General features: G+C 39.0%; 1 protein-coding gene across 3 annotated transcripts in view; it reads left to right on the top strand.

Moving 5' to 3' along the window:
- ALDH1A2 (aldehyde dehydrogenase 1 family member A2) overlaps positions 1–24151 on the top strand; it is a 100587-nt gene that overhangs the window by 49119 nt on the left and 27317 nt on the right. For all 3 annotated transcript variants that reach the window (XM_082446842.1, XM_082446841.1, XM_082446843.1), the window contains 3 exons: positions 9261–9322; positions 11310–11438; positions 11565–11678. In XM_082446842.1, the coding sequence (XP_082302968.1) occupies positions 9261–9322; positions 11310–11438; positions 11565–11678 (305 nt within the window). The remainder of the gene's footprint in view (positions 1–9260; positions 9323–11309; positions 11439–11564; positions 11679–24151) is intronic.

Below are 24151 nucleotides of genomic sequence, written 5' to 3'. Positions count from 1 at the left end.
GAGCTATTTGCTCTGCCCACCTAAGAACCCAGGGTAGGTAGTTACCTGAATTGGTGGTGACAGGAGATCGCAAAGTCTGCTTCACATGTAACCTCTTTGAGAGGTTAAGGCTGAAGAAGAACTCAGGGATCACTAAGGCCAGTCTCCTCATTTTTCAGACAGAGAAACTGAGGTCCGGAGAAGTAAAGTAACTTTCCAAGGTGACGTAATGGAGTAGTAGTAGAGCTAAGATATCTTCATAACTGACTCAGGAACATGTAGTTTAACTTCTGAGATGCTACCAGCAGCCTCTTGGGAGAAATAATGTTAGCACCACTGTATGCTAATGTCATCTCCAGTGTCTGTATAAGCATTTATAGAGTTTATCCTTACACCTGTAAAATGTTCAGTGAGGTCTGTTCAGTCTCAGAATACATAGGAATCTGCTAGAGGACAAAATGAACTAGTTCAATGTAGTTGGTCTAATTGTTTAGTACTGGGGTCACCAAAAGGGTTGCTAGCTCCTTGAAAGGTAATTCTGTACACAAATTAGAGATTAGGAGATGGCCATCCGTTCATTGAATTGTGTTACAGATTTTGATGCTGTTAAGTAAACTCATTTTTAGTGTTACTGGATATATAAGATTTGTAGCAATTCTTGAAATACTCTTCATATTGTAGTTGGGAGCCATTTCTTTTTTTTTTTTTTAACATCTTTATTGGAGTATAATTGCTTTACAATGGTGTGTTAGTTTCTGGTGTATAACAAAGTGAATCAGCTGTACATATACATATATCCCCATATCCCCTCCCTCTTGTGTCTGCCTCCCACCCTCCCTATCCCACCCCTCTAGGCGGTCACAAAGCACTGAGCTGATCTCCCTGTGCCATGCGGCTGCTTCCCACTAGCTATCTATTTTACATTTGGTAGTGTATATATGTCCATGCCACTCCCTCACTTTGTCCCAGCTTACTTTTCCCCCTCCCTGTGTCCTCAGGTCCATTCTCTACATCTGTGTCTTTATTCCTGTCCTGCCCCCAGGTTCTTCAGAACCTTTTTGTTTGTTTTTTTTTTTAGATTCCATATATATGTGTTAGCATACGGTTACTTCACTCTGTATGACAGACTCTAGGTCCATCCACCTCACTACAAATAACTCAATTTCATTTCTTTTTATGGCTGAGTAAAATTACATTGTATATATGTGCCACATCCTCTTTATCCATTCATCTGTCGATGGACACTTAGGTTGCTTCCATGTCCTCGCTATTGTAAATAGAGCTTCAGTGAACATTGTGGTACATGACTCTTTTTGAATTATGGTTTCCTCAGGGTATATGCCCAGTAGTGAGATGGCTGGGTCATATGGTAGTTCTCTTTTTAGTTTTTTAAGGAACCTCCATACTCTTCTCCATAGTGACTGTATCAATTTACATTCCCACCAACAGTGCAAGAGGGTTCCTTTTCTCCACACCCTCTCCAGCATTTATTGTTTGTAGACTTTTTGATGTTGGCCATTCTGACTGGTGTGAGGTGATACCTCACTGTAGTTTTGATTTTCATTTCTCTAATCATTAGTGATGTAGAGCATCCTTTCATGTGTTTGTTAGCAATCTGTATATCTTCTTTGTAGACATGTCTATTTAGGTATTCTGCCCACTTTTGGATTGGGTTGTTTGTTTTTTTGATATTGAGCTGAATGAGCTGCTTGTATATTTTGGAGGTTAATCCTTTGTCAGTTGCTTCGTTTGCAAATATTTTCTCCCATTCTGAGGGCTGTCTTTTCGTCTTGATTATGGTTTCCTTTGCTGTGCAAAAGCTATTAAGTTTCATTAGGTCCCATTTGTTTATTTTTGTTTTTATTTCCATTTCTCTAGGAGGTGGGTCAAAAAGGATCTTGCTGTGATGTATGTCATAGAATGTTCTGCCTGTGTTTTCCTCTAAGAATTTTATAGTGTCTGGCCTTACATTTAGGTCTTTAATCCATTTTGAGTTTATTTTTGTGTATGGTGTTAGGGAGTGTTCTAATTTCATTCTTTTACATGTAGCTGTCCAGTTTTCCCAGCAGCACTTATTGATGAGACTGTCTTTTCTCCATTGTATGTTCTTGCCTCCTTTATCAAAGATAAGGTGACCATATGTGTGTGGGTTTATCTCTGGGCTTTCTATCCTGTTCCATTGATCTTTATTTCTGTTTTTGTGCCAGTACCATACTGTCTTGATTACTGTAGCTTTGTAGTATAGTCTGAAGTCCAGGAGCCTGATTCCTCCAACTCTGTTTTTCTTTCTCAAGATTGCTTTGGCTATTTGGGATCTTTTGTGTTTCCATACAAATTGTGAAATTTTTTGTTTTAGTTCTGTGAAAAATGCCATTGGTAGTTTGATAGGGATTGCAATGAATCTGTAGATTGCTTTGGGTAGTATAGTCATTTTCACAATGTTGATTCTTTCAATCCAAGAACATGGTATGTCTCTCCATTTGTTGGTATCATCTTTAATTTCTTTCATCAGTGTCTTATAGTTTTCTACATACAGGTCTTTTGTCTCCTTAGGTAGATTTATTCCTAGGTATTTTATTCTTTTTGTTGCAGTGGTAAATGGGAGTGTTTCCTTAATTTCTCTTTCATATTTTTCATCATTAGTGTATAGGAATGCAAGAGATTTCTGTGCATTAATTTTTTATCCTGCAACTTTACCAAATTCATTGATTAGCTCTAGTAGTTTTCTGGTAGCATCTTTAGGATTCTCTATGTATATTATCATGTCATCTGCAAACAGTGACAGCTTTACTTCTTCTTTTCTGATTTGGATTCCTTTTATTTCTTTTTCTTCTCTGATTGCTGTGGCTAAAACATCCAAAACTATGTTGAATAATAATGGTGAGAGTGGACAATCTTGTCTTGTTCCTGATCTTAGTGGAAATGGTTTCAGTGTTTCACCACTGCGAATGATGCTGGCTGTGGGTTTGTCATATATGGCCTTTATTATGTTGAGGTAAGTTCCCTCTATGGCTACTTTCTGGAGAGTTTTTATCATAAATGGGTGTTGAATTTTGTTGACAGCTTTTTCTGCATCTATTGAGATGATCATATGGTATCCTTCAATTTGTTAATATGGTGTATCACATTGATTGATTTACGTATATTGAAGAATCCTTGCATTCCTGGGAGCCATTTCTTGGGGTCCATATTTGATAAATTTCTTCTCAATTTCTGGCACATTGCAGATTCTTCTGATTTCATTGACCATAGGTATTACCTAATCATACTCTGTCTAGTTTATGTGTAGATTGTGTCAATGCTAGATATTCTTATGAGAATAATAATTCTGTCAAAATTTTTTTTCAAACAACTATAAACTCTGCTTTAAGAAGTAATGTTTGCCCTGAAGGAATAATCCAAATATTTAAATTGTTCTAAATAACTAAGTAATTGTTATATTGCTTGTGTAATTTGATGAGCCCCCATGAAAGAACATAGAAGAGTGCCTCAACATTCACAAATGTGGAAGAGGTTTTTTTATTACTCATCTCTAGAGACAAAGACTCTTCTTAGTTTAATTCTAGAAATGGCTCAATCTATACATACTCAGTAAAGTTTGATCCATAGTTCAACCAAATTCATGGTAAAATAGAGTTTTTAATTGTAAGATTTTTATATTCTTCATAAAGGTGTATAACATTCAGGTATGAAAACACGTAAGAGAAGTTGTCTCTGGGTGTGTCTTAAAATAAACTCCTTTTAAGAACAGTATTTTTTACTTGAGTGAAATGGAAAAGAGGCTGACAGATAAAAAGTTCTAAACACGTGAATTAGTATCTCTGTTTTGATGTCTCATCGCTTCTTTAGTTTTCTCCACCATAGTTGTATGCTAACTTGTTGCCTCAGAATGTGATATTCAGAACATTTATTTAGTATTTTCATCACATGCCATCCTTTCTTGCTGAATCTGAACTCTCTCTGTAATGCCTCATATTTGGTAAGAAGACCTAAGATCATCATAGCCTAAAATGGAGTATCGGAGTTTGGATGGAGATTTTTTTCTATGTCAGGCTGATGTGCTTTATAGCACAAAGCTAGAGAAATGATGGGAACAATCTTTTTAATCATCTTGCCATATTTAGAGATCATTATTAATGTCAAAGATGGGAAAATGGGCTGCAATTTTTCTTCTAGGCAGAGAGCAGTACTCATTATACATCATCTTAGGTATAGAAGAGAGAGAGGGAGAAGTAACACTCCGCACCCTCTTGGAGTCGACTCACCCCAGATGCAGAGAGGTGCTCAGCCTTGGGCTCCCCCACCTGAGGAGAGGACTGTTGCTCTGTAGCGTTCCCTTTATAACTTAAGATACAGGAGTCTATGCGAGTTCTCTGTCCACACACCACATCCTCAAAGAATCATCTTCACCCTTCGTAAAAGGGTTGTCTTTTTCCCCCCATTTGCACTCCTTGACGTTACACTCTGATTCTATGCTTTGTGATAGCCACCTAAATCCAACACCTTTTTCACAAAAGAGCCTTTAATGTGTTTCTAAGGCAAGTGAATTTGAAGTCTGATGATGCAGATTCAAGTGCAGGAGCCACAACTTAACCAGTGATATCACTTTAGACTTGACCTCTCTGTGCCATATTTTCTCTAATTGTAAATTTCTAATAATAATACTTTCCCTAATTTTTCCATAGTGTTGTTTTGAGCATGAAATGAGGCAAGCATGTAAAAATATTTTGGAAGGTTCTGTAGAAGTATATATGTTTTTGTTCTTATCTTCCTATTTTAAAAGTGTTAAAAACATTGTTTAGATTCTCCTACACTTCAGACTCCTTTCAGGCAAATTAGTAGTTATCAGAGAGGCAAAAAGTAAATAGAAATGAAGTCAGCAGCTGTAGGTCATCATAATACACATGGACTACCCTTTACCTGCTTGGTTCCTCTGAACCTAACTACTTGGAGTGTGGTCTGTGGATCAGAAGCGTTGGCATAATCTGGGAGCTTATATAGAAATGCCGACTCTTAGGTCCCACCCTAGATTTACAGATTCATAATCTGCATTTTAACAAGAACTCTGGGTGCTTTGTGTACACATTTAAATTTGAGAAGCACAATATGGCATACCATGTGGCACCGGTAACCTGCAAGATGATTCTATAGAAATGAAAATCAGAACCACAATGAGGTATCACCTCACCCCGGTCAGAATGGCCATCATCAAAAAGTCTACAAACAATAAATGCTGGAGAGGGTGTGGAGAAAAGGGAACCCTCTTGCACTGTTGGTGGGAATGTAAATTGATACAGCCACTATGGAGAACAGTGTGGAAGTTCCTCAAAAAACTAAAAATAGAGCTATCATATGATCCAGCAATCCTACTACTGGGCATAGGTCCGGAGGAAACTCTATCTCAAAAAGAATCATGCACCCAGTGTTCATAGCAGCACTATTCACAATAGCCAAGATGTGGAAGCAATCTAAATGTCCATCGACAGTTGAATGGATAAAGAAGATGTGATATATATATATATATATATATATATATATATATACACACACACACACACACACACGCACACATACACACATATATATACACACATACACACGTGTGTGTATGTGTGTATATACACAATGGAATACTACTCAGCCATATAAAGAAAGAAAGAATGCCATTTGCACCAACGTGGATGGGCCTAGAGATTATCATACTAAGTGAAGTAAATCAGACAGAGAAAGGCAAATATCATATGATATCACTTATATGTAGAATCTTAAAAAAATGATACAAATGAACTTATTTACAAAACAGAAATAGAGTCACAGACATAGAAAACACAGACATAGAAAACATACCAAAGGGGAAAGGGGGGGGAGGGATAAATTTGGAATTTGGGATTAACAGATACAGACTACTATATATAAAATAGACAAACAACAAGGATCTACTGTATAGCACAGGGAACTATAGTCAATATCTTGTAATAACCTATAATGGGACAGAATCTCAAAAAGAATATATATATATTTATGACCAAATCACTTTGCTGTATACATGAAACATAAATCAACTATACTTCAATAAAAAATAAAAATTAAAGATGATTCTTTACAGGAATGCAGTAAGCATGTTTTATTTTAATTATTAGGTTTGAAGAATATTAGAAGAAAATATTGCTAGCTCATGAAATCTGTTATTTCATAGATTTTCCTTAAGGTGAGGCTAACAAATAGCTGACAAATAGCTTTTAAAAGATGAGTTAATTTAAGAAATTATAAGTAATAGGGTAAGTGATACTTGAACATGGCAAAAATTAAGAAGGTGGCTCTTGAGCGATTGGCCTTTGGGTAACCTTAGCCTAGAAGCTTGGTGAGATCCAGAGCAGGGTCATAGTAGCTGTGTGGGACCTCTGAGGTGCCTCCAGCCCTGGCCAAGGGTGCACGTAGGAGGTATAGTTCTCGTGTGTGCTGGGCACCCTGTTCAGACTAGGGGTGTTCAGAATACTCTTCCACTAACCAGGTGAGAATGCGGACTGAGCGCAAGGTCTGGGACCCTTTCTTTATCTCTTTCACTCAGCAGTGTTTTGGGAAGAGCTCAAGCACCAAAACACCCTTTATTTATCTACTGCTTAGAGGAACTTAGATGGAAGATTCTTCGATTTCTTTCATTGCGCCAGCCATTGTCAAATCTGTGAACAGTTTATCCAAGAAAGTTTTCATTCCCCATAACTCAAGTTTCTCTTGGGATCAATTATGGAGTCGAGTTCAATTCCTTATGAGGTCAGCTTTTTAAGATTCTCCTACATTTTTTCTTCTCTTTCATTTCTTCAGTAACTTTCAAAATTATATAAGTAATACAACTAAATTCTTCAGCATTTAGAATGTTGAGGGGGGAAACGCTTTATGAATTACCATGCTGTGCTTGTGCAAGTGCCCTGTGAATTCTGTCTGAACCATTCTAGTGCTGCTAAAATAAACACCTGTGTGGTTCTTCAGTTCATATTCCCATTTTTTTCTCAGGCCATTTGTACTCCATCTTGACATTACACTCTCTTTCTATGGTCTTTGATTAATACCCGAATCCATCACCTTAGCCAGATTACAGAGTTTACTTGAGAAGGATTTCCTTGCAAATGAAACTCTCTAGCCTATTGATCAGTGTTTTTGCTCCCCGTGAAAAACCTTCCCAGGAAGAGGAGCCTAATATTGCATTTATATCTTCTGGGAAAAAAATGTGAAACATTAAAACGTATTAATAGAAAAAAACTTTTTCAGAGATTTATAAGTTGAAGAATGGTGGTAACTTGCACTATTGTAAAAAAAGATATCTATGAAAGTTCTTGAATTGTCTGCACACAAAGCTGAGATAGTTAACTTGATTTTTAAAATATTACTCAGACTTCTTATTATCATCCTGTGGACAGTTTCCACATTTTGGCTATTTTTTTTTGTTGTAGTGGAGATACATTCTAAAATAATTTCCTTCCTACAGTTGCTGAGCTTACCTACTTCCTAAATTCTTCCATTTAAAGTAATATACATGAAACAAAATTAGGAGACAAGTAGCAGACTAGGGGAAAACTTTGCATATACACATGACAAAGGCCTAATTTTCTTAATATACACAGAGTTTTCTAAATGATTAAAAAAGAATAACCTAGTAGAAAAATGAGAAAGGATATAAACCTGAAGAAAAAAATTTTAAATGACCATTAAACATGAAAAAATATTCACTCCATATATCATCAAACACAAATCAAAACAGGTTGTCATTTTCTTACCTATCAGGTTGACCAAAATTAAAATGTTTGAAAAACCCCAGTGTTAAAGGGTAGGGAAAAAAACATGTTGTTTTGGAATTATGAATTGTGTAATTTTTCTGAAGAGTGATTTGGCAATATTGATCAAAATGTGAATGCATGTACACTCTGACCATGAAATTTCACAGATATACAGAGATATATAAAATGATAGTGTTACAGCATTATTTATAATAGCTTGAACTGAAAGCAATCTCTGTCGTCCTTCAGGACAGTTTACAGTGGTACCATTATTTATTGAGCCAGTGGAATAACATTCAGCAGCTTAAAAAATGTGTTAGATTTATGTGAAAAAAGTGGGAAAAACCAAAGTATAGAAGACTGTGAATAATATGACCCCATTTGTATTTTTTTTTTAAAAAGAGAGGGGATAAAAGGATGCTAATGTATGTGGGAAGAAAAAGTTCTTTGAAAAGATGTACCAGCAACAGATAGCTGTTAATTCTAGGAAGAATTAGCATCTCCTCCTGTCCCCACTTTCATTCCCATCCCTAATAGTAATGCTCTTCCTGAGTATTAACTGAGGGTCTTCACTTTCCCTAGTGAATGGCTTTTGAGAGAGAAAACAAGTATCAGTGAAGCAGCCAAAGCGTTGGCAACTGAGGGAAAAACAAAGACCCAATACCAGAAATGAAAAGCTTTATGCTAAAAAAAAAGAAGCCATTCTTTGGTTATCTCAATTAGCCACTTAAAATAATTCAGATAAACATAATGGTACTTTCCTAAAGAAGAATTTGGTTTAGATTTCCTGGGTATTTATTCCAATTCCCCATTGCTCCTATAGGGAAAACAAGATTATTAAATTGTCCTCATTTCCATGGCTGATGTGAGGGTGGAGGCTTTGGGTTATTGATGTAATCTTCTTTGAAGTGAAATTTTGCCTTCTTGAAATAGGCCTAGACATACCTGGGTTCCCCCAGTGCCTGGAAGTGCATTTGGACACCAGGATTGAGTTATGAAATAGATCTTACTTTTACACCTCACCTTTTCCAGTTGCCTAGCATTTTAAATTTACCCAATAGCATTTTACTTAGTTTCTTTTTTTTTAGTACTTTCAGAAAGCTATTTAAAATTTTGAGGTACCTCAGTTTTTAACTCAACTGTTCTATATATAAATATCATTTTAATATTTAATATAATATTACTATTTTCCAGTTCCCTGGCCCGCCTGCCCCCCTCCCTGCCCCACCCTCCACCCCCAGTACTGCATCTAGTGTCATAAACTTGTCTTTTATTTTGCCTTTGAGGGCCTCTTACCAGTACTCTGTTCGGGTGTCTGGGGACCGTATCTGGAGAAACCCTTTGCCAAGTGACAGCTCTTCTACCAGCTTTCATACACAGTTGAGTAGGAACCATGGACAAAAAGTTTTCTCAACTTTATTTCTGCTTTTTGCTGCCACCCAAGTTCTCCCTCTGCAGTTTTTCTTCTAGTCTGAACTCTGTGGTAGTGACGGTGCTCGTTTCTTTCAGATGGAGACTATTTTACCTTTACAAGACATGAACCTATTGGAGTGTGTGGACAGATCATCCCAGTGAGTGTATCTCCTCACGCCTCGTATTTATTTTCATTTGAACCAGTTCTCTTAAAGATACATAAAACATGGACCTCAGCAATGTGTGTTTTCCATTACTGGGGGAAAAAAAAACTGAGTTCATGTTGTTGACATATCTTTAACAGCCTCCCTGCAAATGCTTATTTGAACAGGTTAATAGGGTTTCAGCTTCGTTACCAGGAGTTGAGTTCTCAAGTCATGGAATTCTCATGATTAAAATAAGCAAAGCAAAGTCCAGTGTATTAATAACCTGCCCTTGGTTATGGATGTCCATTCTGCTTATGGAAAATTAATACTTTGTTATATTTGCTTGTTTATTTTTTAGAACTGTGACTCACCATTTTTCCAGGCATATTGTTTTATATGGTCTTTTAATCCCATTCTTTCCCACTGTTTCTTTTCACAAGAATCTAGATAGAAGACTCTACAGAAGACACAGCAGTACAATTAACGTCACACTCATAATTGAAACCATGCCGGGCTGTTGTGTGTCTTGTACAGGGAAATAGATGTAGTGCTTAGTGTTTGGATTGGAACATTAAACATTTTTTTTTCTCTCTGTCTCATACACAGCCTTGGCACTATACAAAACATCATCAAATCTGCCAACAGAAGATTCTAGCTAATCGTTCTGGCAAGGATTTCAGGGAAGGCTCAATTTAAATTCTTACAGTATAGACAAGAAGTTTTCTCTTCTCAAAATATAGGAGAATAATTCAAGATAATCTTTGGCTTTGGGAACCAAAGATTTTTGAGAAGTATTAATATATTATTTTAGTGGTCCATAAGCTCTAGGTTACTGTGAGATTTATTAGAGAATGAAAAGAGAAGATAAGAGATTTGGTTTAAGTTCTTCTGCTCCTAAACCACCCAGGGAAATCCTACTCAGCTCAGAGCAGGGTTGAGGTCTGTCACCTTAATTGCAGGAACTCAAACCTGCTTTTCCTGCCCGTCCCCAGACTCTTGGAGCTGCAGCTTTCACTGACAGGGCAAGAGCCGCTTGTCAGCCAGCTCGGCTCAATTACTGCACTCCAAGATTTATATACTGTAGATGGAATTAAAACATCACTGTGTACTCCCAAGTTTATAAACAACTAAGGGGAAAAGAAATTGGGTGTTTGGTGAAGGCAAGACACTTGTATATTTTTGCAAGCTTGCCAGGGCCAGTGAGAATCTTTCAAGGATGGCAGCTGAGATGCTTCAGGCAGAAACACATTGTGGTCAGGGGCTGAAGCCAGGGGACCAGGATTTTTGTTTTCTTTCTTAATGAAATTATCAACGACACCTGATAGTACTGAGGCTCATGCCTGCACGTATAACAATACAAGCTTAATATCCTTTTAAAATCAGTTTAAACCATTTTAGGCTGCAGACTCAGATACTCACATATATTTTTTAGTCTCCATTAGCTTTTTTTGCAGTGTCAAGGAGACAAACTAAAACTTTTGCATACTCATCAGTAGATGCACTTTATTTTTTGTAATCATTTGTTTTGTGACAATACATGTAGGTAAAGAAAAAGGTGCTGCCTGGAAATATACACTGACTTCTAGTTCTTCCACACTGAAAAACTTTCATACCATTCTGAAATCCTGGTATAAAAATCACAAATGCAAGGAAAAGTTTTCATACACAAGAACTTACTGGAACCAAAGGCTAATTTTAAAAACATATAAAGTAACAACAATGAAAAACCAAAACAAAACAAAGACTCCCTTTTTACCATGGGATTTCTTTTTGTGGGTAGCTGGAAATAGTAATTTGCTGACCAGAGAGAAAAGGAGAGATTTTCACGGTCAATCCTATTCTGTTCTTAATGAAGTAATTAAAAAATCCAAACATCTATACTCTGGTGGGACAAGATTTATGTTGAGGACTAGTCTGAGACATCTGAGAAGTCACAGCTTGAAAACAAAGTAATGGAGGAATATTTTTCATCTATCAACCTTGAGTTTTTGCCTTTCAGTGGAACTTCCCCCTGCTGATGTTTGCCTGGAAAATTGCTCCAGCTCTGTGCTGTGGCAATACAGTAGTTATTAAACCAGCAGAACAAACACCACTCAGCGCGCTCTACATGGGAGCCCTCATCAAGGAGGTAAGAGAAACTGACTTCAGGAGTGGCTCCCACTCTCCTTACAGTTGGGGCCCACTGGAGCATATCCGATTTAACGTGCTTCATCAGCTTTCACAAGCCACGTTTCCTCCAATTCTGTTTTGTTAGGCTGGCTTTCCACCGGGAGTCATCAATATTTTGCCAGGATACGGGCCAACGGCCGGGGCAGCAATAGCTTCTCACGTTGGCATAGACAAGATTGCGTTCACAGGGTCTACTGAGGTAGGTGCCTGAGAAACCATAGCTTGAAGAACAGTTCTGCAAATGAGTAGAGGGTTTAAGAGAAAATTGAAAATGTTACCCATAGGCTGAACACCTAAAGAGCAGTGAATACCCAAGGTCTCAACGAGCAGCATTGGTATCATAGCTAGAAGACTGAGGAATGTCAAAGTAAAGGTGTACATTGACTATTTGATGCCACAGATCTCTGAGGTTTTTTTGTATGCCATTTGTGTGAGACCAGTCCCAGAAAAACAAACAAAACCCTATTATTATATTTTGAAATAAAAGGAACACATATCAGAGGCAAAAACAAACAAACTAACAGACTGTCCCACAAAAGTGTCCCAGAAGCTGGGATTCTGAACACTTTCTTAAATCAAGATCATAAGGTAAGAACTGGAGATCTAGGGACTTCCCTGGCGGTCCAGTGGTTAAGACTTCGCCTTCCAATGCAGGGGGTGCGGGTTTGATCCCTGATCGGGGAGCTGAGATCCCACATGCCTCGCGGACATAAAATAGAAGCAGAATTGTAACAAATTCAATAAAGACTTTAAAAATGGTCCACATCAAAAAAATCTTAAAAAAAAAATAAAAAGAACTGGAGATCTAAATTAATCTCTGGTCTTATTATATCACCAAATCCTGTAGATGCAGTTTGCAGCTTACTATGGCCATGAGCCATAAGGGGTGATACAGAGTAGAGGTCAGCAAACTTTTTCTGTAAAAGGCCAGATGGCAAATATTGTAGACTTTGCCGGCAGTATGGTCTCTGCTGCAACTATTTAACTCTGCCCCTGTAGCACGAAGTAGCCTTAGGTAATGTATAAGCTGAACAAGGCTACAGGCCAGCACTCCATGTCCTGTACTGGCTTTGCTCTGGGGGCAGTCAGCTCTGCTTGCCTGCCTCTTGGCTCAAGCACTACTGAGCCACACAGCTTTCAGGAATTATCAGCCCTTCTGGTCACATGGGGCCGGAAGACAGTCTACAGCGGGTGGTGCCATGATTCAGCTCCTTGTCTGGGCAGGGCTCTAGGGCTACTAGCAAAAGTCCTTATTTGAGTAGCTGAATCAGGCAGATCTGTAACCCTCTGTGTTCCCTGATCAGAGTGTGCCCCCAGTTTGGTTCTGCAGATGGGCAAAGCCACTGGTTGGGATTACTGCTTGGTCACCGCAGGTAGGAATTCAGTCTGCCAAGATTTGTGTGCTGCAAGCCCCTACCCGCTTCACTGTCACAGTCACATTCCCAGTGCTTGAGCTCCGCAGAGTCCCCTGCAATCCCTGTGGTACGAGATCAGAGTAGCGGCTCCCACAAATTAACTCACAATTCTGGCTTCTCTTTTCCCACTGGAGGAACCAGAGGGTCAGGAGAGATCTCTTCACATGGTGCTGCAATGGCCTGGGGAAGGGGCAATGCGGTCACAGTGTAGGCCGCTTTTCATAACCCTTCTAATGGAGTCTGTCTGGGTCTCTATGGTGCAGGGGAGTGCTTCAGGCTTAACCTTGTGTTCTAGGATTCTCTCAGTGATGTCTTGTTTTTTTAAATAGTTGTTAGTTATGCTTCTCGTGAAGGGAAGCAAAGTCTGGAACAACCTATGTTGCCATCTTTGTAACATCACTCCTCAGTATTTTCACTAGTACCAGGTTGCTTTAATTATTAGGTTTTAAAAGATGTGTTGTAATATGGTAGGCAAGATGCCCTCTTATTTGGTTTTTCAAAACCTTTTGGCTATCCTTTCCCATTCTTTCAGATAAAATATCAAATTAGTTTTCCAAGTATCTTACCTTCTTCTACAAAACTCTCATTGGAATTTTGATTGGTGTCATATTACCTGTCTATGTTAAATTGAGGGATAAGTGCTCTCTCTAGAAGATTGACCTCTCATCTAGGAACGTAATATAAATCTCTTCATTTATTTGTCCTATAATGTTCATCACTGATATCATCATTTACATGTTAGGCTTTCTTGATAAATTAATTTCTGGGGATTTAACTTTTTGTTCCAAGGATATTTCAGTTTAAAAACTGAGCACTTTTTTTTTAAGTCACAGTACCGTGTATTGGAAAGTTATATTGAAATGATGACTTAATCTTTCAGGCCAGACAAGAAGTGACATAGTGAATCAATAAGAACATAAGTGCTTGTTTCCAAGCTGCCTGGGTTTAAATCTCTGTTTTGCCATTTAAAAAGTTTTTTAAACTTTTAAAAAGACTTTATTGAAGTATAATTTACACACAATAAAATGCACCCATTTAAGTACCAAATGTACACAGTCATGTAACCATCACCCAGATTAAGATACAGAATATTTCCATACCCTAAAAAGATTTGTCATACCCTTGGCCCCAGGCAACCAGTGACCCTTCTTATTAATTTTTCTTATTCTATTAGTTCATATAAATGGACTGATACAATATGTACTCTCCTGTGCCTGCTTTTTTTTTTGGTGAGGGGGTTGTTGTTCAGTATTTAATGAATTATTGATACGATTGGGTTTGAATCTCCCATTTTGATTTTATTTTCTACTTGTCCCATTTGCTTTTTGTTCTTTTTCTCCTCTTTTTCTGCCTTATTTTGGATGAATTTAGTACTCCATTTTATCTTTTATTTTGGATTATTAGCTAAGCCTCTTTTTTTTAATATAAATTTATTTATTTTATTTATTTTTATTTTTGGCTGTGTTGTGTCTTCGTTGCTGTGTGCAGGCTTTTCTCTAGTTGCAGTGAGCGGGTGCCACTCTTTGTTGTGGTGCACAGGCTTCTCATTGTGGTGGCTTCTCTTGTTGCGGAGCACAGGCTCTAGGCATGTGGGCCTCAGTAGCTGTGGCACGCGGGCTCAGTAGTTGTGGCTCACAGGCTCCAGAGCACAGGCTCAGTAGTTGTGGCTCACAGGCTTAGTTGCTCCGCGGCATGTGGGATCTCCCCGAACCAGGGCTCGAACCCGTGTCCCCTGCATTGGCAGGTGGATTCCCAACCGCTGCTCCACCAGGGATGCCCCAGCTAAGCCTCTTTTTAAAGTGCTTGCTTTAGTAATTACAACATGCATCTTAATCACAGTCTATTATTTAAAGTATTATGTTACTTCATATGTAATGTAATAACAGTACAACAGAATTCTTCTATTTCTCATCCCATCCTTCATGCTACTGTTGTTCTATAATTCACTATTGATGTATGTTATATAGCCCATAGTACATTGCTACACTTTTTGTTTTAAAAATTCAACTATCTTTTCAAAAAATTTTTTAAATGAGAAAACAAAATTATTTTACATTTACTCACATACTTGCCTTTTCTGACCCTCTTCTTTTTTTTTTTTTTTTTTTGTTTTTTTTTGGTCCATGTTTCTTTCTGATATCATTTTCCTTCTATATAAAGATCTTTCTTTAACATTTCTTATAGTGCCGGTCTGTTAGTGAAAAATTCTCTCAGCTTCTGTTTGTCTGAAAATGTCTTTATTTTGTTTTCATTTTTTATGACTTTTTCCTGAATATAAAATTCTGATTCAACAGTTTTTATTTTATTTTATTTTATTTTCAACACTTGAAAGATGTCATTCTGTTTTTTTATGACTTGCTCTGTTTCTGATAAGAAGTTCGTAGTCATTCTTATCTTTGTTTTACTGTATATAATTTTTTTCTCTGGGGGCTTTAAAAATGTTTTCTTTTTACTGATTTTCAACAATTTGATTATGATGTGCTTCTGTGTAGTTTTCTTTGTTTTTCTTCCCATTTGAGGTTCATTGGAAATTCTTGGATCTGTGAGTTTGTATTTTCATCAAATTTGGAAAACTTTGGCAGTTATTTTTCAAATATATATGCTTTTTTCATGTCTGTTAATTTTTGAAAGGATGCTGAACATTGTGACCATTTCCTTATTGAACATGTGGATTTTGTTTTCTTTCTTTAAAGAGTGCTGGACTTTCTTCTGTAAAGTGGTTAAGTCACTTGCAGTACAGCTTGACCCTTTTGACACTTAATTTTAAGCTTTGTTAAGTACTAGCTTATCTTTTACTAAGATACTAAACTTTATTAAGATTACTAAGTTGGGATCCTTCTGGAGTTTCTACTGAATGTTTTCAGTGTTCAACTAGGTCTTTCCACTCTGGCTAGTCAGAACTCAAATGTCCCCAACTCTGTATGAGCTCTGGGGATTATTCAGCATACAAATTACCTGGTCTTTGTTCTTTATCCATTCTTGTGGCGTTTCACCATATGTATACCCAGTTTAGCCTTCAGCCAAAGACTTGATGGGACCCCCATAAGGTTTCTTGACTGCATTGTCTCCCTCTAGTACTAAGCCCCTCACATTTTAACCACCTTATTCTCTCTAAACTCTGATCTATTTCATCAATTCAGTGAGACCACTGTGTTCTACTTTGGTCTCCCCATCCCATGCTGCAATCTAGAAAGTCCTTTGGCAGAAAGATCTTCCCTTGTTTGTTTCTTTTATCTCTAGAATCACAGTCCCATACTGCCTGATATCTCATTTAAAGAAAGCAATTTCATGTACCTTTCTAGTTTACCATGAGAGGGCAAGTCCAGTGACAGTTTTTGACAAATAGACTGCCAGTTATTCCTACAGCCAAAATGGGTTTATTCAGAATCAGCAAAGAATTGCAATTTGGGGTCTGCAACCATGGCAAACCACATGCAAGTCCTTCCACAGCAAGGAGAGGACTCTTAAAGAAGGGAAAAGGAAATTGGAGGGCTATAGTAAACAGAATCCATTGGAGAAATTGACAGTTTGAAGTATAGTGGCTTTTCATTGGCTGAGGTGTGACAGTCTCCTCTAATTGGATGAGCTCTTGCCAGGCAAGAAGAGAAAGTCTTTCTTTTTCCTCTTAGGCTCTGCTGTTGTCATAGGTGTTAGAGCTCCCCTTTCTGGTCTCCCAACTCTATCTTAATTGAGGTTTCTGTTTATTAATTTTTACATTTCCCCCTTTTGATCAAGAGCTTTCTCTGAAAGCATTGCTGATCAAGAGTCCAGTTTTCTGGTTTCAGCAGCTTTTTGTCTCTCAATGCCCGGAAGGACCTTGGGTGTAGTTTCCCATGTCAGAGGGAAAGTACACAGATTGAAAACCTATTGAGGTCACGTTCTAGTAACAAGGAGGGATAGGAGGGAGAACTCTCAGGCACTTTTTGTTTAAAATCCATGTGTTATCAAAATTGTAGACCTAGGAGATCTTCTGAAGTGTTATGTCATCATTAAAGGTCTGGCAGGCAAACTTCCAACAGGACTGGTCCAGATTATCTTGAGAAAGCTATCTCATCAGGTGGTGTCTGCTTCAATTCTAGGAAATTTTTACTTTCAGGTCCCCAGATGATGTGCAGGTCCAGTCAGGGTTTGGTGCTTTCTTTTAGTGTATCACATGAATCCAAAAGTCTATTCCTTGGAGTTCAGTGGCACAAGGGTTGGTTAGCAGTACCAGATAGGGGATCTTTCCAGCAAGGTTGGAGAAAGTCTTTCTGGAGGTCTTTTCCAATAGATAAAATCTCCAAGGTACAAGGTGTGATGCTGAACGTCTTTGTCTCCCAAGAGCACACTGTAAAAAAGATTGCTCTAACAAAACATGGTTACTTTTAATAGAAGCAGTTAGGCCTTTGCAATATTGCAGTATCTCTCTTATCAGTGAGTCAAAAGAGGCAGGAGCCAAGTGCATTGGGTATTCTATGACTGTTTCAAAGTATGAGAGTTTATGAGTTCCAAAAGGGATGGATCTAAGATTTAGAAGGACCTATGGCAATGCTTTTGGCCAGGGTGTTTTTAGGGACTCTACAAATTTGCCATTTGAGTCTTAATAATATCATTAGTGCATTTGACTAAACTAGAGGGTTGACAGTGGTACACATGGTGAAAGCGTTGTAAAACTGGCCAAACAGTGCACAGTTGTCAAAGTACTGACTAGTAAGATGAGTTCCTTGATCACTATGAAGTTCAAGAGGAGTTACCCAGGTAGGGATAATCTTTTTCAAAGGGACTTTAGCCACAGAAGAGGCAGCAGCCTGTCTGCAAGAGATGCCTTCAGCCCAGTGTGAAAACAGACAGACCAGGACTAAAACATATTTATATTCATGAGACAGAGGAAGTTGTATGAAATGCTTTTTCCAGACCTCAAATGGTTATTAGGCAGTTTGAAATGTCCGGGAGCAGTGCAAACAGGCTTCTCGGGGTTATATTTCAGACGAGTGGGATAAGTGAGGTAGGAACTTCTTGCAACCTTCTTAATGTTTCTTCACCAATATTGATTCATGAATGCTATCATTATGTCAGTAGACCAATGGTTTAATGTATGTACAGTGGTTAGGATTGGGAATTCTAGAATCACCGCTAGGACTGAGTTGTTATTTGGTCCAAACCAGAGCTTTCTCTTTCTGTCGAACCAAGAATTGTTGAATTTCCAGTCTTATTTTTCCTTCTCTGAGGCCAATTGTGTTCGGCTTCTCTAACCAGTTTTTCTAAGTTATAATTTGGGGAAATATCTCTTTGGACCATGCCAGAGGTTTGGCTGTTGTTGGTTCCTTTAAGGACAGCATTCCTTGTGAAAATGTCAACAAGGTGATTTCTTTTAGCTTCCAGAAAGTTAACTTTAGAATCTTAATAATAGCTAAAGCAGCAGATAAAAATATTGCATCTAGCAATTCCTTAATATAAGGGCCATTTTAAATTTTATTTCCACTACAAGTAAGGAAGCCATATTGCTTCCACAACATTCCAAAAGTATGAGCTACTCTGAAAGCACATCTACTATCAGTGGCACTTTTGTCCTTGGCTGAAGTACAAGGCTGTGTAAGAGCACATAATTCAGCCTGTTACGCCAAAGTAGCCATAAGTAAAGATGCTGCTTCAACAACATTAAAAGGGGTTGTAATAGCATGTCCAGCACAATATTTGTCATTGTCACTTTTTAAATAAAAACCATCAGTGAACCATGAGAAATCAGTGTTACCCAAAGCATTTTCCTGCAGATCATCTCAAGGAGTCGCGAGGTGATCTATCAGCGTTAAGCAGTCATGAGGGACTTCATCAGTGACAGAGGGGAGAAGAGTAGCAGGGTTACCGTCACTCTGTAAAAGAGTGATGTGAGGAGCAGTTAACAAAAAGACTTTAGAGGAGGTGAGGCAGCTGACTGAGAATTGTTGAATATGATGAGAATTCAGGTGAGCTTTTACTGCATGAGATACAAAAATGGTTAAAGGGGATCCCATAATAGTTTTTCGTGGTGGCCTTCACCAAAAGGGCAGTGGCAGTAATGAATTTTTCTCCTGTTTTGGGAGAAAGAAATTCTGGCATGATACTTCCCTAAGAAGTCTTAGCTAAAAATGGATAAGGGTGGAGGAACTAAGGAGAAAAGAGTATGTATTTCTCAAAGGGTCTAAACAAAAGAGTATAGGTTCAAAGACAGGAACCTCTTGTGGTTCACTAGAGATCCCTGATATTTGAACTGTTTAGTACTCCAAGGCAGGGGCTGCTTTATAGTAGCAGAGTTGAGCACCGGGTGTGTTGGCTTTAGTGTCAGTTAGGACTGGAGGAGATTCAGCCCCAATCTGGAGAAACATTTCCCTAAAATGATTAAGAGGGAGGATTGGGAAGAGCCCCTGTAGTTCCTCAGAGCCACTTCCTTGAGGACTGGGAGAGCAACAGGAAGACTGGTTAGAGGCCTGAAGGTGCCGGAAGTGCTTGAATTTATAACAATCTCTTTTCCAGTGTCCTGGCTGTTTTGCAAAGATAGCAGAAACTAGGAGGGTTTTGGTTTCATTTAGGGACCTTCATTTGCTGGAGTTGAAGATTAAGAATTTTGTTGATCTTCCTTTTAGGTGACTGCTCTAGAGTGTGAGAGAGCTGGTTTACCAGATTACCTAAATCTGAAGTGGACACAGTTTCCCATTCTATCCTGGTCCTTTTTACCAGAAGGGAAAGGTCCCGGTTCAGCCTATTGATAAACATAAAATTAAAGGCTCCCCAGGTGGGATCAACATTTGAAGGAAGACCAGAATTTTCCTTAACAATCTGGAGTTAATTATAATAGTCATGAACAGGTTCATCAGATTTGCGTGCAAGCTTGAATTTTGTCCCAGTCAACAGGCTTTGGAAAAGTCCTAGGAATTGCTTGATGAAGTTGTCTAGCAGTTGCCTGAGCCTGGTCATATAACTTAGCGGGCTGGTCTCCAGCTTTAATTCTAGAGACCTTTCAGGATTTTCCCAATTAGCAGCTTTCATCCAATGCTGGGCCTAGCCTTCACCAGCAAGCATATGAACTAGCAGATATGAGTCAGAGAAACCAGGCTGATAAGTTTTGTTTTGTGTATCCCTTAACTACTTATTGTGGATATAGATGATTTTACTACTTTTGTCTTTTAATTTTCCTACTAGCTTTATAAGTGGTTGATCTGCTATCTTTATCGTATATTTGCCTTTACCAATGAGGTTTTTCCCCTCTCATAATTTTCATATTTCTAATTGTGGTCTTTTCTTTTCTGCTTAGAGAAGTCCCTTTAACATTTCTTATAAAGCCTGTTTTGTGCCACTGAACACTTTTAGCTTTTACTTGTCAGTAAAACTCTTGATCTCCCCTTCAACTATGAATGATAGTCTTGCTGGGTATTCTTGGTTTTTTGCTTTCATCATTTTTTTTTTAATTTTTTATTTTATTTTTGGCTGTGTTGGGTCTTCATTGCTGCGCGTGGGCTTTCTCTAGTTGCGGTGAGCGGGGGCTACTCTTTGTTGCGGTGCGCAGGCTTCTGATTGCGGTGGCTTCTCTTATTGTGGAGCACGGGCTCTAGGGTACGCAGGCTTCAGTAGTTGTGGCACGCGGGCTCAGTAGTTGTGGCTCGCGGGCGCTAGAGCGCAGGCTCAGTAGTTGTGGCGCACGGGCTTAGTTGCTCCGCGGCATGTGGGATCTTCCTGGACCAGGGCTCGAACCCGTGTCCCTTGTGTTGGCAGGCGGATTCGTAACCACTGCGCCACCAGGGAAGGCCTGCTTTCATCATTTTAAACATATCATGCCACTCCCTTCTGGCCTGCAGAGTTTGTGCTGAAAAGTCAGCTCATAGTCTTATGGGAATTCCCTTGTATATAACTAGTTGTTTTTCCTTTGCTGTTTTTAATATTCTCTCTTTATCTTCAATTTTTGTCATTTTAATTACAGTGTGCCTTGGTATGTTCCTCTCTGCATTAATCCTGTATGGGACTCTCTGTGCTTCCTTTCCCAGGTTAGGGAAGTTTTCAGCTATTATGTCTTCAAATATGTACTCTGCCCCTTTCTCTCTTTCTTTTTCTGGGACCACCAGCACATTTGATGTTGTCCCAGAGGTCTCTTAAACTGTCCTTATTTTTAAAAAGTCTTTTTTCTTTTTTCTTTTTTGCTTGGGTGATATCCCCTCCTCTGTCTTCTAGTTCACTGATCTGTTCCTCTGTATCATACAATCTACTGTTGATGCCTTCCAGTGTATTTTTTATTTCAGTTATTGTATTCTTCAGCTCTGTTTGGTTCTACTTTATATTTTCTCTTTGTCAATATTCTCATTGTGTTCATCTATTCTTCTCCTAAGTTCTTTGAGCACCTTTATGATTATTACCTTGAACTCTTTATTGGGTAGATTGCTTACCTCCAGTTAGTTCTTCTGGTGTTTTATCTTGTTCTTTCATTTGGAACATATTCCTTTGTCACCTCATTTTGCCTAATTTCCTATTTTTATTTCTATGTATTTGGTATGTTGGTTATGTTTCCTGATCTTGGCAAAGTGGCCTTATGTAGGAGACATCCTATGGGACCCAGCAGTACATTCCCCTTTGTTCAGCAGAGCTGCCTGCTCTAGGGGCCCCTCTGTGTGGGCTTTGTGGGCCCTTCTGTTGTGGCGAGCTGACTACTGCTAGCCTACTTGTAGGCATGGCTGGCCCCTGGCCTGGTTGGTTGCTAGGCTCTGCCTAATGTGGAGGCTGCTGGCTGCTGGTGGGCAGGGTCAGGTCCTGGCACAACTGGCTACACGAGGTCTGGGAGTTCTGGTCCTGGTGCTGGCCCATTGGTGGGCAGGACTGGGTCACAGGGCACCTCACTGCAGAGCTTCAGAGGTTCTGGGGCTAGTGCTGGACCACTGGTGGGCAGAGCTGGGTCCCAGGGGAGGGGGTGGCAGGTTGCAGGGGCAGGAGTCTCAGAGCTAGTGTCAGCCTGCTGCTGAGTGGTCTAGGTCCTGACCAGTGCTGGGTATGGCTGGGCCCAAGGGATCCCAGGGCTGGTACCCACCCACTGGTGAGTGAGGCTGGGTCCTGGGGCTAGTGCCAGCCCACTGGTGGATTGGGCCAATCCCGACAGCTGGCTGCAAGGTCCTGGGGGCCTGGGGCTAGTGCTGGCGCACTGGTGGGTATAGCAGGGTCCTGGGCCCTCTGGTGGCTGGGGCCAGTTCCAGGGCATCTTGGGGCTCAGGGTGTCCTATGGCAGCGCTGCTAGTAGGTGGGACTGTGTCCCTGCACCACTATCTGCTAGGACTGGGGTGTCCCAGGACTGGTGGTTACTGGTTGGTGGGCAGGGCCAGGTCTTGGTGCTAATAAGCTAGAGGGTGAATTCCAAAATGGCACTTGCCAATAGCAGTGCCCTCGTGGTAGAATGAGCTCCCCAAAATGGTTGCTGCCAGCGTTGGTGTCCCCTGGGTGAGCCCCAGTTGCCCCCTTCCTCTCTGATAGGCTCTCTAAGATCAGCAGGTGGGTATGACCCAGGCTTCTTTCAAATTACTGCTGCTGTCTTTGGTCTCAGAACATGTGTTGTGTGTGCCCTTTAAGAGTGGAGTCTCTATTTCCCACAGCTCTTTGGGTCTCCTGAAAGTAAGCTCTGTTAATGATTGGAAGCATCAAATTACCAATTGAAATAGGTGTTCCATTCAGTTTGGGAGATTTTAGACCTGTGTAAGTTTGAGGATTTCAAAAGTTTCCTATAATCACCATTGATATTCTAATTTGCCTTTGGTTAGGTAGGTTTCAGGCAGGTCACCGATTCTCATAGTTTATCATTGTCTCAAATTGAATATATTATACTCAGTGAGGTTACAAATTTATATACTTCTGTTGATACAACTAAAGTCTTAAGAATACAACCCTAACAATGTTTGGATTTAAAATTCCTTGGTTTCTTCGGTGTAGAATATTTTTAAAGTATTTTAATCCCATAAATGACTAATTTCTAATCTTTTTTTTAAATTATTTTAATTTTATTTATTATACAAATGATAACATTTCTATGCAAGATTTGCCTATAAAACACTAATTTCTAATCTTTGGGGGTGAGATAATTTGCGTATCAGTTTAGTGGTGATTTTTTAGCTTTAATTTTTGAAGATTACAGTTTCTGGTCAAACATACCGATTTTGGGGGGTTGGTGGTTTGCATTCTCTTTGGATTCTATCCTTTAGTCATTCTTTTCACTACCCCGCGTAGCATCTGATGTGTAGTCAGCATGAATTATAAGTATTTGTTAGGTACACGAAGGAGGAAAGACTGAATTTGAGAAATAAAAGCTTAATCTCAGAGCTAGAAGGTGATATATCAGTGGAACACTTTCTTTCTTCAAAATGTCACTAATAGCTTAGGGTTTAATATTTTTTACTTTGTAGCTATATAATTATGGACCACTTAATTCTGTACAAAATTTGCTTAATAGTAAGCACACATTTCTCAGGGTTGTGAGAATTAAATGCACAATGAGTTTTATAAGTTGTAAGCAACAAGCAAATGTTAGTTTGTAATGTCATTAGCATTCTAAAAAATGAGAGAGCTCTGTGTGAGTTGGATGATCTATCAAGGCTTCAAGAGAAAGAGGGATTTGATACAGGTTTTGTAAGATATGGGTAAGTAGAGTGAACGGAGAAGAAGTAGAATTAGTCAACAACTAGAGGCTGGAGTGTACAGAAAGTCTTAGTGGTACAGAAAGTCTTAGTGGAGCAGAATAGGGATAGGGAAGGGGTTGGGGAGAAAGGTTGGGAGGCAGATGAACTAGAAAGTACTATTCTGCAAATCAAGCCATTGAAAATAATTCTCAGTTTAAAAACTGAGGCCAGAGAGTAGAAGACCTTTCAGACAAAAACATCACATGGAAACTATACACCAGTGTCCTTTATGAATATAGATGCAAGAATCCTCAACAAAATACTAGCAAACAGAAATCAGCAACTTAAAGGATTATATACCATGACCAAGTGGGATTTATCCCAGGAATGGAGAGTTAGTTTAATATCCAAAAAATCAGTCAGTGTAATATTCCATATGGATAGAATAAAGGACAAAACCACACCGTCATCTCCATAGACATGGAAAAAAGCATTTGACAAAATCAAACACCACACAGAAACATACAGAAATATTATTTCTAATTCCCAAAAAGTGGAAACAATCAAAATAGCCATCAAATGATGAGTTGATAAGCAAAATGTGGGTGTATCCATATCCATACAGTGGAATATTATTCAGTCACAGAAAAGAAGGAAGG

This window comes from Balaenoptera physalus (assembly GCF_965194825.1).
Source record: "Balaenoptera physalus genome assembly, chromosome: 2".
Lineage (NCBI taxonomy): Eukaryota > Metazoa > Chordata > Mammalia > Artiodactyla > Balaenopteridae > Balaenoptera > Balaenoptera physalus.
The sequence above is the reverse complement of the archived record's forward strand: the minus strand, read 5'-3'. Positions and strand labels throughout refer to the sequence as shown.